Consider the following 15,975-nt stretch of genomic DNA (forward strand, 5'->3'; position numbering starts at 1 on the left):
CCTGCTCTCAAGTACTCCTGCCTTGAAGTGCAATCATTGTTTGCCATGTAAACATTCACTTTTGTCCTCATGATATATCAGCAAATGGAAAAACATACATAAACATCACCTTTTTTTCTTCACTTTGTCTGCACATGCTGTCGAAGGTCAACATTACAAGAAGTGCAATCTTTAAGAGAGCAATGCATGTTTTGTTATTGCAATTGAATAAATGACTATTTTATGGCATAATTGTGACCATCACCAGCCCTCCCTAAGGAGGATACAAAAAGAGAGGGCAGTGTTACACCTAGGTGAGGGGGAAGGGAACAGGAGGTCAGAATAGGAAATGGAAGGGCACCCAATGGGAACTCCCGAGGGTGAGCTTCCGTGCAAAGCCCCTCGAGGACAGCGCCCCCCCAGCCCACAAACCACGACATCACTTTAACATATTGTGCTGTTGTTTACTTGTGGGTAAAACATTTTTACACCAGCTGGCTGCACAAAAATAGCAACTTGTTTGAGTGTCAAACAATAGCATTTCACCCTTTTGTTGTTTGATAGAACTGGCTCCTCCAGTCCTTTTTATAGAACGCTGCAACATATATTATTATTATTCACACTGCCTGAAGGCCTCGTCATTGAGGTCACGGAGTGACAAGCCATTCAGTTCATTTCACAGATCGTGGCTGTATTTTCAGTGATGATTTCAAAGGAAACATCATTTGTCAGTGATGACAAAAATATGTTTCTGCAGCTTTTTGATCAAGATGAAGAGTAGGAACTACACACAGTCAAAAAGTTAAATGCTGCACTCTTAAAGCTGCTACCCCTGATAACTTTTTATTGATTAAATGCAGTGTAAGACTAAATGAATAAATAATAATTGACCAAAATAAAAGGATGTAAAAGACATATGCATGGTGTTTTTTAGTTCATTCTGATATCACGGGAAATACCGGGAATAAACTAGAACAAAAATGGTGAATCACTGTCCTCCTTAATTGTCCAGAGAAGAAACAAGAAATCACAGCAAGAATGAAGTAAAAACACTTCTATGGATACGTTTACGGGACTCCACATCCCACAATGCAATTAATGAAAATGTCAAACTTTATTTGGTCAAAAATCTATAATCATCTTATTTTATTGTATTACATAATGTCATCCAAAGTGTTCTGAGTGGACAGCGAAACTCTGCTCCTTCAAAATACATGATGCTGGACTTCAGCCAATCAAAGATCTTTCTACCAACAGCGTGATGCCATGAGCTGTTTTAAGGGTTAATATTGGCTGCTTGAACTGCTCGTCAAAAGTCAATGCACATTCTCGATCTGATTGTAGGGACAGTCCCATGGCATGTCTTCTAGCAGAAGTCTCCAATGTGGCTTTTGGCACAGCGGTTACACGGCAAAGCAAGAGGGAAAAGAAGACTGAAGTGGAGACGCAACAGAATAAAGACACAAACGTGTTCAGGAGGAACAGAGTCTGAAGAGTCTGTGCGCGGTGTGAAGTTCAATATAAAGAGGATTAAAAAAAGTACATACAGTAAATACAAACTTGAACGTGAACAAAGGAATTTTTTCTTTGTGTGAAAGAGAGAGTGATATAAGACGGAATAAATAGCTAATTAAAAATAATCTAAGGTGGAAAGAACAGACCCAATTGATCTGCAGTGTGGTCGGAGTCTGTCTGCTTTGATCAGTTGAGATCGGCTGCAGCTCGGTTGCTTGCGTGTGTGTGGAGTGGCTCTGAGTCTCTTACTATCCTTACAGCAGCAAGTGATACTTCTGATACTGTTTTCAAATCTCCAAAACAACAAAACTCTCACACAACACAAGATAAAGTCCCTACATTTGTTACTAGTCTATGGGGAAAACAGTCGCAAAGAGTTCCACAGTCTCCGCGTGCGCAAAAAGACCGGTGAGGTTCCTTCAGGATTCTACATACCGTAGCTTTAAGTAAAAGAATTATTGGGGCAACAGCAAATCACTGTTGCCCCAATAACATGAACATTTAATTTTCATATTAAATTATATTATGAAAAGGAGGTGTATTTTTATATATTAAAAGTATACAGCATTCAGTGCAAAAGAAAGGTTGATCCGTCTGAACAAAGAGGATACGATCCCTGAAGGCCACGGGATACAGAATGTGTTGCATATCATATAATAAAGCACCAGCTTTTAGAGCCACTGCTGAACAAAAACAAATTTGTTTTGTACAGGAAGCTGACCCCCTTCCTTCTGCATCTCTGATCAACTGTGTCACAGAGCCAACAATAAAAACTAATAATTACTGCATCCATCTGACATAACTGGACATGTATAAGGCAAATGTTTGCAGAAGGATCCAGAACTTTTCCATTGTCTGCCTTTTCAGCCAGAATTTCAATCCATCTGTTTGTCCGTCAATCCATCATCACGCCAATTTTAAGAATGTCTGTCCTGAGTTTACTTCTTTGTATGTTTGTCATGTGATGTCATATTTACTGCCCTGGGTTGTTTAGAAGGTTCTAGTTGGATGTTTTTAAAAACTTATGTTACGTAATGCTTAGAAAGTAATATTTTTTTTGTAGAAGGTCATGAAGACGACATGATTTGGTTTGAATTTTCGACTGGCATTAATTGTCGGCCTCTGTTCTTGAGTTCTATTTGCAGAGATACACTTTAGTGGGAAAAAAATGGTCCTATTTACAATAATAATAAGTTATTGTTATATATACTCTAAGTGTGGAGTGCAAGAATAATGCCATGTAAAGTGCTTTGAGTGACCAAAATAAGGCACTATATAAATCCAATGCATTATATTTACTGTACACACACTGAGTTGGAAAGATTATACATAAGTATATATAGCGTTAGTCAAATAAAAACTGCATTTGGGTCTTTTCTCTATATCGTCTCATGAACTGTAGATTGTCCCAGCCCTATTATTGGTCTTCTTACCTCTTGCATAGAAAAATGTGACATGGTATTCATTTAATGTTGTGTTCCCAGTCTGACGCGATACAGTTTGTGCTGATACTTTAAACTTGACATTGATATGCTCCTTTTTTCATGGTCTGAGTCAAAGTCTGCTGAGCACACAAATACCAACACGGGCTGAAAGTGACAGTCCATGACAGACGAGAGCTTGACAAGCATTGAATATGATGCTGATTAATATAGTAATAACAGCTTTGTATTAAATTGTCTGTTGGAATGTTGCAGTATATGAATATTTTATTGTGACTAAGATTAAAAATCCCCTCTAAATTTGCTGTAGTCTAGATACAAAACATATCTTTTGTTTTTTTAGCTTAAACTTAGCGCTGAGACACATTGTGATGGTTAAAAACAAAAGATATCTATCCCAAGGGATCCGCTCAAACCCAAACTACGCTCTGTTGGTTGTTTAAATCTGTTAATACAAAATTAAACACATTCAGGGATAAACATGCACTAATTGATTCTGATATAACATGATAATGTTAACTTAAGTTACATGTATTGAACCTTTAATCTCAATACAGTCTCTGTAGTGGCTAAAAACAGAGCTACTGCAGGCTAAAGTGATTGCAACAAAACTAAACGAAAGCATTCAGTTAGTGCAAACCTCCGTCACATATTGGCAGTTATCTGTATCAGTGATCATGGTCCCATTATCATTCATACTTTACCGTAATTATGAACTGAGAAATATTGTTTAAATTTCAGCAATGATGAAAGATCTTTTAAACTGATCTAGAATCAGTGTATAGATCCAATCCCCACCAAAATGTTTTGGCATCTTCTATGGTGTAAGGTCTATCTTTGGTTAAATATTTGCCAAAATCCATTTTGACAAAATCCTGCTAACAGACAAACAAACGCCAGTGAAAATATGACCTTTGTGAAGTTAATAAATAAATCAACAAATGTGGAAACAGAAAAATTGGACATTAAGTTTATGTATTGACCCTGTGTCCTGTACAACTAATGGGTTAATACATTTTGCCTTTTTGTATTATGTCTCCACACAGGCTTAATACAAAAATAAGTGCTGCTGCTGTTGTCAATATTCCACATGACTCAGCCTGATCTGCTCTTGTATAATTTCCAAACCTTCTTTAGGCTACAGACAGAGACACACAGTGCATTGTCAGGCGTGCTTCACTGGTGGCACCTGTTCACTTTTTGACCCTCTCAGCAAGACTCTGCTGACTCTGTGTCTTCAGTTTGGTGTCAAGCAATGTCTGAAGCAGAAGAACATGGGACACATGTCTCGGCTTCATCAAAGTACTACAATAAATGATAAATCCCCGTTGACCAAAGAAACAAGATCAATCCCATAGATTTCACTGCATGACAGGCAGTTTTTTTAAGCCTAATTCATGAGTGATTAATGTAACCTAAATGATATGTTGTTTGTATCAAATATAAACAGCCACAGCAGGAATCTTAGGCCTGGTTAGGAAGGAAAAATAGCCACAGATGCAAAAGCTTGTTTTGATAACATTCCAGCACAAATACAGACCCAGAAACTGCACTGTCATCAATGCAGATGCCAAAAAATGGACACTCATTCAGAATTCCCATCACACTTATAAATATTCAAATTCCTAATCTTACCCTCCATAGGCTCCAAATGTGAAACTCCTTTTTCTGTGCGGCATGGTGTGTGTCAGATAGCGGCGAGTCACTCAACTCAGAGCTGAATAGAGCCAGCACTTGTCACTTACGCTGACTGAGCATGTGTGTGTGTGTTTGTAAGGTTTACTCCACTCCCTCTAGCCCAGGCTGATGTGCCCTGCCTTCTTCCCTGCTCACACGCCTCCTTCACAAACAGTAGAGGAAAGGCGAGAGGATGAAGAGGACAAAAGAGGAGGGGGAGGAGGCTGCTGACCAGCAAATAGTCTCCCCAGGAATCATAAGAGTCTAGGCAGGCAGCATTTCATATGAGCAGTGTCTCGCAGGCACATAGCATTTCTTAATAGACTTGCTCCATAATGGCAAAAATAAATTAAAAATGACCTTGATGAAAATCACTGGGGAGACTTTGTTTAAAACAAGTCGGGAAACACTGGTACTCCCTCTCTTTCACTGGAAAACAGCTGGTTAAACAAGCTGCAGACGTCAGACAAATAGTCCATCATTCTTCTGTGGAGTCCTAATCACCAAGTTAGCAGCTCCACTGTGGAAGGAATGATCACCCAAAGTGTTTTCCTCTTTTTTAAAGCTCATTACAGCTCTAGCAAAAAAATGTGTATAGTAAAGAAGGTTTGATGACGAGAAGTCTGTCAAAAATGTCTGAAGCAGCCAAGAGTACTGAGAATCTGACTTCCAGGAGGGCTATGGTTGGTCAGCACTATCTTTACTAGCAACGCCAAGTCAGGATTGTGATTGGTTGAAATCATAGTATTGTCTGATTGGCTGAGCTGAACAAAGTGCCGCAGATAACCCATCATTGGCCAGCGCTGGGTCACGTATCTAAAAAGGGCGGAGTGTATTGCAGCTCAGACAACCAATTCTACAACTTTAGCCAAGTACAATCCTTTGACTAACCCCAAATTTCCACTGAATACATGACTGCTGTGTATCTGCTACATAACAGCAACGGATCTGACATGTTTCCATTAAAGTCAATGTGTCAATTTCCACCGCATGCTTACACGGCCCAGCAGAGCTGCGTAACCTCTGCAACCCTTCTATTTTTGCCAAACGCCGGAACAATGCTGCATGAATTCAGCAAAGATAATCCCATGCGGGACAAGATATAGTGCACAGACAGAATAAAATATCCAGTTTATTTTCAAAATAAAACACTACGCTGTTGCGTCTTCAAGTGGCGATGACAAGCCAACTTCCTGTCAGGGCAAAAGCGATGTCAAATCAATGTACTGCCGCGTATGCATTACACTTTAAATGTATAAGTTTACACGTGACGTGTTAAAAATATGGCTCAAATTACAATCAAACTGAGATGTTTGTGGTTTGGACAAAAACTACACATCGTTTTTCTTCCAGAGATCAGTTAAGATATATGTCAGTCTAAGACAGAATCCAATTTTGTTTGGGTGTGGAACTTAATTGTTTATTTATGTCAATCCTACTTTCTTCAGTAACCATCCCATCTACTTTCTTTACAATTCAATTAGCTAAAACAATTATGCTTGTGTGCGAGAGAGAGAGAGAGAGGTTTCAGTCAGTGCAGACGATGAGGTGTGTGGTTTACGATGGGGATCTTCAGAGCTGCTTTTATGGTCCAGGAAATTTGCTCCATGACAAAAGTCCTGCAACTTCCAAACGAAGTCAGGCTACAACACTTTAATCCTTTTGTTCTAGAGAAATGTTATTACCTCTGCCAAGGAGGTAATATTTTTTCCAGCATTTATTTCATCAAAAGCACTAAACAGATTTTTATTTTTTTAAACAAAAGATGGAAAGATGGAAGATATACTGGCTGAGAAGGCAGAGCTATAATAGATGCCTGCAGCTCGTGTGACTGAGTTGAACACTCAGCCACTGGCTACTGTATACATTGTAAATATTTTCCCGATACTTGACTCAACGAGGAGTACAGATACCTGTGTGTTTCGAAAGGCTGAGTGTGTGAAAAAGGGGCACCATACAAATATTTGAAACTAGGTCACATTCAAAGAGGAATTATGCTTTAAAACAGGAGGAAACAGGCAAAGATTGATCTCACTGACTGTTTCTTTTAAATTACACTTCTCCAACTTCACAATTACTCACTGAGCGCAGCCAAGCACATGCAATCATTTAAAGCCATTTGTTATTCTTGGGTGTCTCATATTACCGGTCAACTCAGTCTGGACCAAATAATGTCTGTAACTGAACCTTGAGTTATGTTACTGCTATACCGGAACAGCGCCGCTTATATTCGGTTCGTCGTTTTGGGCCTAATTTCCATGCTTCTTCAGTTTCTGATGCATGGGAAGCTGACCTTTATTGTAAACAGCTAAAAAGTAACACAGATGCCAGGGAGTGACAGTGAGCACTTCTGACTTTAAACGAGTGGATGAGCTCACTGGACCGTCGTCCTCCCGAGGTCACGTACACCCTTCGGGCCCCTGGGAGCAACTGCAACACCGTCACGCACACACGGACACACTGTGGCCTTTCATAGCCTCAAAGTTTGAAGGCTGAGATGATGTTGTGGACACTAACTGCAGCCTGTTCATAATGAAGGAAACCTACTGGGAATAAAGAGTTATTTTGAAGTTCTTGTTGGACGAGCAGCGTTTCCATTAAAGAAATCTATATATATTGATGTCTATTTCTTTTACGAGTTGAAGACTTGTTATGACGAAGGTGCGCTTGGGTGCTTTATAAATATAATGATGAGGTCTGTTTCTAACTATTTGGGAGGTTTACACCAGAAGAACAAATTAGCATCCCTGATATGTCAAAAAAAAAAAAAAAAAATACTTTGAAGTGTCATTTGTATATAAAAGGTTTTGGGTGACATGCATCTCACATGGAAAAAGAAAGGGTTTATTTGTACGGCTGCCATACAAACAACCCCTGGTGCTATTGGTACGGTCACCAAAGTACATGTAGCGTCTGATGGTTAGGTTATAACCAGTGACGTGCAGTCAGGCTAGGCAAGGTAGGCAGTGCCTACCCAAGGGTGAATTGATATTTTGATTATTTGTTTTAATTACAATTATTTATTTTATTCATTTCCAATAGCCTCCAGTACCTATAAGTTTGAAAGTGTCCGTATTTTGTGAGTTTCATAGCCCAAATTACTAAACAGTGCTATTTCCTGGAACGGCTGCCCTCTCACTCCGCTGTAAGGCAGGAGGAGGCCATGCCCCCTCCCAAAAGCACAAGGCTGCCCTGCCTCTGTCCCCATATCATGTTTACGCATGCGTGCTCAGTTCCCCAAGATGACAACCATTTACGTCCAAAGGCAGCGTAGAAAGCTGCCTTTGGACATAACCGCGCTATGCTAAATCCTATACGTAAGTTCACAGTGCATTAGTGAATTGATCCCATGTAACCGCTGCTGCAACGTTCACTCTCGCTCCAGCTAGTGGGCGGGATAACACTACAGGCAGGATGACAGCGCTAGAGAAACTTTTCTTTGAGGAAAAACGACAGCTTTTAAAAGATGGGAGACCATCACCTGAGTTACCAGACCTTCAGCTCAGGTAAGGTCAGAAAATGTTTCATATTTTTCTCAGTGAATGGTACAAAAAGAAGGATTGGCTTTGTGGATGAGCCTCACTGAGGCTGTTCCAAGTTGTCGCCATTTTCTCTGTGTTTGTGTTTCCAACACAAACAACGGATGCACTGCCGTGTCATGAGATATATCTTGTTGGGAGAGTATGGAGGCTATATTGAATAATTGGTTCTGTTTCTTTAATGGTGTTTTACGATGTTGATTTTGTTAGGTAGCTAAATCCTTGTTCATGTGGATCTTGTTGGGTTTTTTCTTTCTTATTATGAATTTTATATTTTGATAAGTGCATTGAGATGTCTTTGCTGTAAATTGCTTTATACAAATAAAGTTGATTTGAATTTAATTAACACCTGCCAGTAGAACATGTGAAATTGTCATTGGTGGTCTCGATTTGCAACGTGCCTACCCAACCCTAGTGGTCACAGCATATCACTGGTTATAACCCAATATCACAACAATTTTTAGGGCTAGGTTTAGGGTAAGGTTTAGTCTTAGTCACGCGACCTAAACTGGCCAAATAAGGGCGCTGCATATGGATAGAATGTTGGTATAATGATTCGGCAACCGTACAAACAGCCACTGCCAATTCGAAAAATGCCTTGATTATGGGTGAGGCTTTTGGGGGAGTTAGGACAAATAGTATAAAATCGCCAAACAACAATGTATACCTACATAATACTCACTATTAGGGGTGCAACAATACACAAATCACGTTCGATACGTACCTCGGGTTTGAGGTCATGGTTTGGTTCATTTTTGGTACAGTATGGAACAAAATGTTTATTCGTAACTTTATTGAACCAACAATGTATTTAACATTACACTGAATATGAAAATAAATTTAAAAAAATACTTGTAAAGTGCTGCCTGGTAATAATATTAAACAAAAAATACATTAAATATTATAGAAATGAACAAAATGTACTGGTCTACATTAAGTGCAGATCTGCCGGCAGTTACAAATGCAAAACATACATTTGTTTGTATTTAACATTATACAGAATATGAAAATAAAGTTTAAAAAAATATAAAAATATTACTCAAAAAAAAATAAGCTCACAGCTTGTTAACAGCTTTTATCTTGGCCAGATCTGAATTGCTAGGCAGAGGCTGCTTGAATGTTGAAGTCAGCTGCGTTTGCACTAAGGACGTTTTCTTTCTTGTCGCAGTGATATTCGCACTCGGGTGGTGACATTTCAAGTGAGTTAGCATGTTCGTCATGTTCCCGGAAACATACCCAATCTCAGCTGAACATTGTCGGCACACTGCACTTGTTTTATCCACTGGTCTTTCTCCGTTGCAGTATTTCACCCGGGAGCCGAAGTGTTCCAAAGCAAGAGACTTTAGCGACAGGTGAAGGTCCTCCAGGTCTCGTTTCTCGCTAGCCATGACGTACGGGCTTGCACATGTAGCTGCAGGCGGAAGTAAACACACTCAACTTCCGTTCTGGAAACTCAACTGTGCACAACCCTGTACCCGAACGTCCTGTACCGAAATGGTTCAATACATGTATTGTTACACCCTTACTCACTATACATTTCTATTTACAAATGTCTCAATCCAACCTACTCGCCATGCATTGCACAGTCAAAAGTTTTTATAGGAGGGGCGGAACCAATGGTGAAGTAAGTAGCCACTAAAACATCACAAACCACCATTTTCAGTCAATAGCAAAATTCAATTGTACGGTAAGAGCTTCAACCCATAGAGGGCAGTCACTTACATTTTTACAGAAAAATATGTCAAATTGAAATGCTTTGATTTTTGTCCAACTCTTGACATTCTAGTCAATCAAGAACTCTACTTCCAGAAATGTAAAGAGTACTGATATATCCTACTAAAGTAGAAGTACTGTAACTTGATTGAAATTGTACACATGACTTACGAGTATGAGTAAATCATGCATAAAATAGTCAAAAGCGAGTAAAAGTTACTATCTACTTTCACCCCCCACATTTATTTTTGGTATTAAACCTTGCCACGTTCCTTTGCATACAGTAAATCTCATTTATAAACTTTAAAAAGAAGAGACCAAATCTTGCACAATTGGAACCCAATTTATTTTCCTCAAAGGAATCTGTATAAAATAAAAGGTTTGTCAACAACAATGCAATCAATTAAAAATAAATAAGAATTATCAGGCTCTAAGTATAGCTAAATTTATGAACTGAAAAAGTGCAATGCCAAATGTACCATGTGTGCAACAACATAATAGATAGAAACCCCAACCTGAACCCAAGAAAATGGCTGGCCATTGATCAGAAATGGCACGACTAAGAACATATGGATTAATTCAATTAAAAAACTGCTGACCTGAAATCAGTACAGTACTCACAATAAACTCTTACAACAACTGACGGATGATCATATAACGTACAATCGGCATTCAATGCATTACGTTTAATGTGGTTGGCCGGCTTTGATGTGACGCATTTGATTATCTTCTGGTCATTTCATTTTTTGTAGTTTCAGTGTTCGCTGATGATTTTAAAACAAAAAAATGAATTTACTCAGTAATGGATAGGTGTAGAAATGTAACAAATTACTATTTTTAAAAAGTACTTAAGCACAAGTAACAAGTACCCATAAAAGTAATTGAATTACAGTACTGTGAGTGCTGGAAATCTGTTACTTTCAACTTTGACTACTTCATACGATACATTTGTTTTCAGTAGGAAAAAAAAAAAAAAAAAATGTATTTGGGGTTAAGTTACACTTTAAGTTCTAATAGGCAGATGTAAGAGGATGTTACTGCCTTTAGTGCAAGTTGCTAATGCACAACTAATGTAATGAAACATTTTAGTCATTGTTATAAGGAAGTGCTCTTGCAGCACAAAATAACCTGCCTGTCAGTTTTACATTCATCATCCTACTTCTCTTACATATCTAATTTAGTATCAGCTGGGTGATTTCAATGCAAAGCTATTCCATAACAATGGTCTGTTCATTTCACAGCGCTGACTATGAGATCCATTACTCACAGCAGCCTAGGTATGGCTCCTTCAGATGATCATAACCTAACAGAGGCAAAAGGAGCAGCTACACTCCAGGAACATTAAGCTCATCTGTTCTGTGGAGAATAGATCTGTTTCAGTGGCTCTCTCCACTGTGTGTCTCAGTTCAGCTGCATGATGGATGTCTTCTCTGAGACTGAGAAGGACTTTGTCTCAATGCCAGGTGATCGATTGATGATCGACCTCGGTTCGGACAGACTCAGGTTTCCCACTCAGTTTTAGATCCTTGAAGTGTTGGAGGAATGCCAAGTAGCACCAAGTCATTTTAAATGTGCATTTTATGGGCTCATTTCCACTGTTACTAAGTGGACAAGGTTGAGCTTTAGTGTCGTCATTGATATTGTCCCAGAAAAGTGTATCTTTGTAATTTAAAAATACTCATAAGAGTGTGTGAGCATTATATATTACTGCACTGGGAGGGAATGGTCACTGTGTCCTCTAGTACAGTGATTCTCAAAAGTGGGTCGCAGACCTGTACTGGGTGGGTCGTGGACAGCTGGTCAAAATAAATACCTAATATCTCTGTTGGACTTGTCTTTTATTTTGAAAGAAACTTTTCTTTTGACAGTCATGCTGTGAAATGCATGTTACACAGGAAAATATATAGATTTGTGTTTTTAAAATTATATAGGTGTTTTCAACAGCCATTTTAGAAAAAATAAATTTGGTTGGTTGAATTCCAAAAAAACCTGGGTCACAATTTAATGACCATAGTAAAATGTGGGTCCCAGGGTGAGATTCATTGCCCCTGCTCTAGTAAACATTCTCACTACACACTTCCACAGTGTCCTCTAGTGGACATGTGTTAAAATGACTTTTCATTGAAAACCTCATCTGCTGTTATTTTTGTCCTATTTTAGTCATTGTTACACCAATGCTTGCATGCAATACAAGTACTTTATCACTGCAATACTTATACAAAAAAAAAATAATAATAACATAATATAATAAACATTATTATTTTTAGGGGTGCACATAACTTTCTTGGCCTGGTCCTCGGTGGAGCACTTCAGGTTGTAAATACATATTTTCTGTATCCCACCTCTCAGGATAAACACAATGGAGGGATGCAAAGATAACCTGACATTTGATTATTAATTCAAACTGACAATGACTAGAAGCACATCATGTTTGTTTTTTAAAGCCTCAAGTAAAAATATGCTTTAACACAGAAACGGTTTTTAAACCACTGAAGATTATATGAAAATCAAAAAAGATTTTCAAAAATTAAAGAAACAATAGAATTGAAGAAACCAACTGTCAGAATCACAGAAGGTTAAAACATCAAAAACAGAGGACGTGAAGAAAACTCACTCAGTGTTCAGGGACTTCTTTAGTAGTGGACGAAGGACATTAGTTGATAAGGAACACCTGGGTGGAAATAGGAAAAAAAAAAAAAATGGAAGTACCTTATCTCTCACACAAACTTGAAATTAAACTAAACCTATATTACAACAACTAAAAGACAAACAAAACATGGCGAGTACAGTAAATAACAGCCAACAGGACTTGTGTTGAACCAAACACCAAATCTTCACACTGGCCCAACAGAACTTCTTGCTGAAAATAAACCATTCCAACCACACGGTTGTCATGCTGGGAAAGTGTGGTGGAGGATGACCCAAGCACAGAAAAAAATAAGGAGGCAGCAGACAGGTGTAGTGTTCATAAAACCAGTCCATGCCTATGAATTAAACTAACAAAAAAACAAATCCAAAAGTAGCACAAGGAGGCAACAGGAAAACACAGTAGAGTAACATTCCCAATGAAGCAGTAATTATTCAGTGTTCAAACACTCAGCTAAATAGTGAGGGAGGCCTGATTGGGAACAAGCTACACCTGGGTGTAAAACATGACTCAGCTAATTACTCACAACCCAAACACAGTGACATCACTGGGAGGTGGGAACACAAAGAACATGGGCGTAGGACAGTGTTTTTCAACCTCAGGGTCGGGACCACATGTGGGGTCACCTGGAATGAAATGGGATTGCCTAAAATGTCTAGTAATTGTTAAAAAAATAATAATTAAAAAAATAGGTGAAAACTGATTAAAATTCTTTTTTTAATTATTATTATTATTATTCAAATACACATCACACACAATACCAAATAACTGTATCCTATACTTTCTCATATATAAATCTAGGTCAAATAAAATGTAGTATGAAAATATCTAAGGTGGTGTATATGTATAGTTAGGGCGACCGTGGCTCAGGTGGTAGTGGGTCGTCTTCTGATCGAGAAGTATCAATGGGTACAAAATACATCTGGGTGTTTCTCAGATACTCAATCTTTTCATACTCTATTGTGAACTCACTACATGCGACCGTGGAGTGGGTTGTCCAGTGACCGAAGGGTTGGGGGTTCAAATCCCGCTCTAACCGAGTCATTGTCGTTGTGTACAAGGGCAAGGCACTTTACCCACATTGCCTTGTATGAGTGAATTGTGCATGGTGGTCAGAGGGGCCGTAGGCGCGAAATCAGTCAGTCTGCCCCAGGGCAGCTGTGGCTACATTGTAGCTTACCACCACTGGTATGACTGTGTGAGTCACTGGTGTAATGTGCTTTTTCGAAGAAAGCTCTATATAAATCCAAGCCATTATCATTATTAGGGCGACCGTGGCTCAGGTGGTAAAGGGTCGTCTTCTGATCGAGAGGTTGGGGGTTCGATCCCAGTACCTGACTATGTGTCGAAGTGTCCTTGGGCAAGACACTGAACCATAAGTTGCTCCCAGTGGTCGACTAGTGCCTTGCATGGCAGTCCTGTCCCACTGGTGTGTGAATGTGAGAGTGATTGGGTGAATGCGCTGATATGTAAAGTGCTTTGAGACTGCTTCAGTGTGGTGATAAAACGCTATATAAATCAAGTCCATTTAGTTTTATATAGTTTTTGTTCATCTTATTTCAATTAGTCAGTCTCTTTATCGTCTTTTAAAAACATGTACCAGTAGTCGAAAATGTTTAGTCGAGCAAAACACTGCCCATGATACAAAAGTTTAAAACATACTGTTTCATATATAGGCGTACCGATATCGTATATTGGTCCTATATCGATATCGGTCCGATATCAGTCTGAAAATGAATATTGGATATCACATTCAAACTTCCAAATTTATGTTGAAGGTTAACATTTATGAAACCAAGTGATTAATAATAAATGGGTCAATTTTTCCTCATACCTATTGTTGCTGACTGTTCTCTATTTGAGTAACATCACTTGATCAAAGCCTTTTCTAACATTCCACACTACAAAATAAGTAATTTTTTTTTTTTTTTTTTAAGAAAAAACAAATAATAAAAGTATGTATGATTCATGCTGATATTGGATCAATATCAGTATCGGCCAATACACAAGGCAGCAATATTGGTATCATATCGAAAATTAAAAAGTTGTATCCGGACATCCCTAGTGTCATATTTTATATTTTCTGTTATAAACCAAATAACATTAACAATAACTTTAACGTACCACAGCGTGCTGTAGCTTCATGTATTGATGCTGGATCAGGTATAGGGGAACAGAGCAGCTATGATTCTACTTATAAACTACATGTGCAATGTGAAACATTGCCTCTTACCTTTCAAGGTTGACATCATGATCTTCTGTGTGGGATCCACTTCTTTGTCATGACACATCATGTGTCACAACAAGCGTTGAACCATTTCAAAAGCAGTCAACATCCAGTGCTCATCATAACTTCCGCAGATATAGCGATCTTAAATTAGAACTAGAATTGTATCTCCATTGTTTCCTGCAGCCAATAATCACTGAGGATAGATGAATACTGAATTGCAGCTATATTTATAATTGCACATCAATGTGACTTTAAGTGCTGCGTAATAATCATTTTCCCAGACAAAAAGCTTTAAATGATGCTTGTGCATATTTAAGCTTTTGCGAAATGCAATTTAATTTGTTTCAACCTCCGGAAAGACAAAAAGAAAAGCAATCAATATTCAGCAGCTTTTGGTTAATGGGAAATAAATTATACTTTATTGAGTTTGTCTTTTTTTATCTCCTTCAATCTTTGAAACATCTGCTGTGGACAGAAGAAAAATTAAGGATGAATTAATAGTTGTGTCCTCTTTGTTCAAGCTAATCCTGCAGCAATACTACAATGCACTTTGTTGCATGTAGATATATTTAGTACCCAGACGTTGCACATTTACATAAATACAGTTTTTTCACCCTGTTAGGGTGGATCTACAGTAGGTCATTTATCCTCTTAGCCACTAGATGGGCAAAATGAGCAGAAGCAGAATGTGTCAGAATCTTAATGCATTGTTCAATGTACCAGTTTTTACACCAAGTCCTATATAAGATAACATGTATTGATCGATATAACTTTGAATATAATCAATGACTGGTCATAGAAGAGGTTTTAAGGCACAGAACCTGCATCTGATCACCTAAGATACAAGAAAAATATACAAGGATGCTCGTAATAACTTTGCCATGTAAAAGATGTAATTTTTGAGTTAATAAAATGTTTCTACATACCATAAAGATGTGTTTTTACCAAAGTTCATATCTATCATAATATTTGTATCTTCACTGCTTCATCTCTTCTTAACTTATGTGGCATCCATTGTGGACAGCAAGTAAGTTTATCATTGAACAGGGAAACACGTTTCTTTACTGTACTGTTATGGTTCTTTGAATCTTGAACATTGTAAACAAAGCCATCGTACACCTGCTGATTATTATCTTCATAGTTGCTGCTTTTGAGTTTTTTTTAACCCTCTAATTATCCTTGGGGTCAATTTGACCCATTCAATATTTATCATTCCAAAAATACTAGTTGAAT

The 15,975-nt window shown here is 38.2% G+C and overlaps 1 protein-coding gene across 11 annotated transcripts in view; it reads right to left on the reverse strand.

Moving 5' to 3' along the window:
• Positions 1-4,723, reverse strand: part of LOC114466650 (rap1 GTPase-activating protein 1-like) — an 81,164-nt gene extending 76,441 nt beyond the window's left edge. For 3 of the 11 annotated variants that reach the window (XR_003674460.1, XR_003674461.1, XM_028452253.1), the window contains exon 1: positions 4,572-4,722. Coding sequence is in view for 9 of the 11 variants with exons in the window: in XM_028452253.1 (XP_028308054.1) it covers positions 4,572-4,615 (44 nt within the window). In the remaining 2 variants the exon portion in view is untranslated. Of the gene's footprint in view, positions 1-4,571 lie in introns of all 11 variants that reach the window. The other 8 variants (XM_028452258.1, XM_028452255.1, XM_028452250.1 and 5 more) reach the window with 4 other exon arrangements.
• Positions 4,724-15,975: the final 11,252 nt, after the last annotated feature.

The sequence above is a fragment of the Gouania willdenowi genome, chromosome 7 (assembly GCF_900634775.1).
Source record: "Gouania willdenowi chromosome 7, fGouWil2.1, whole genome shotgun sequence".
Lineage (NCBI taxonomy): Eukaryota > Metazoa > Chordata > Actinopteri > Blenniiformes > Gobiesocidae > Gouania > Gouania willdenowi.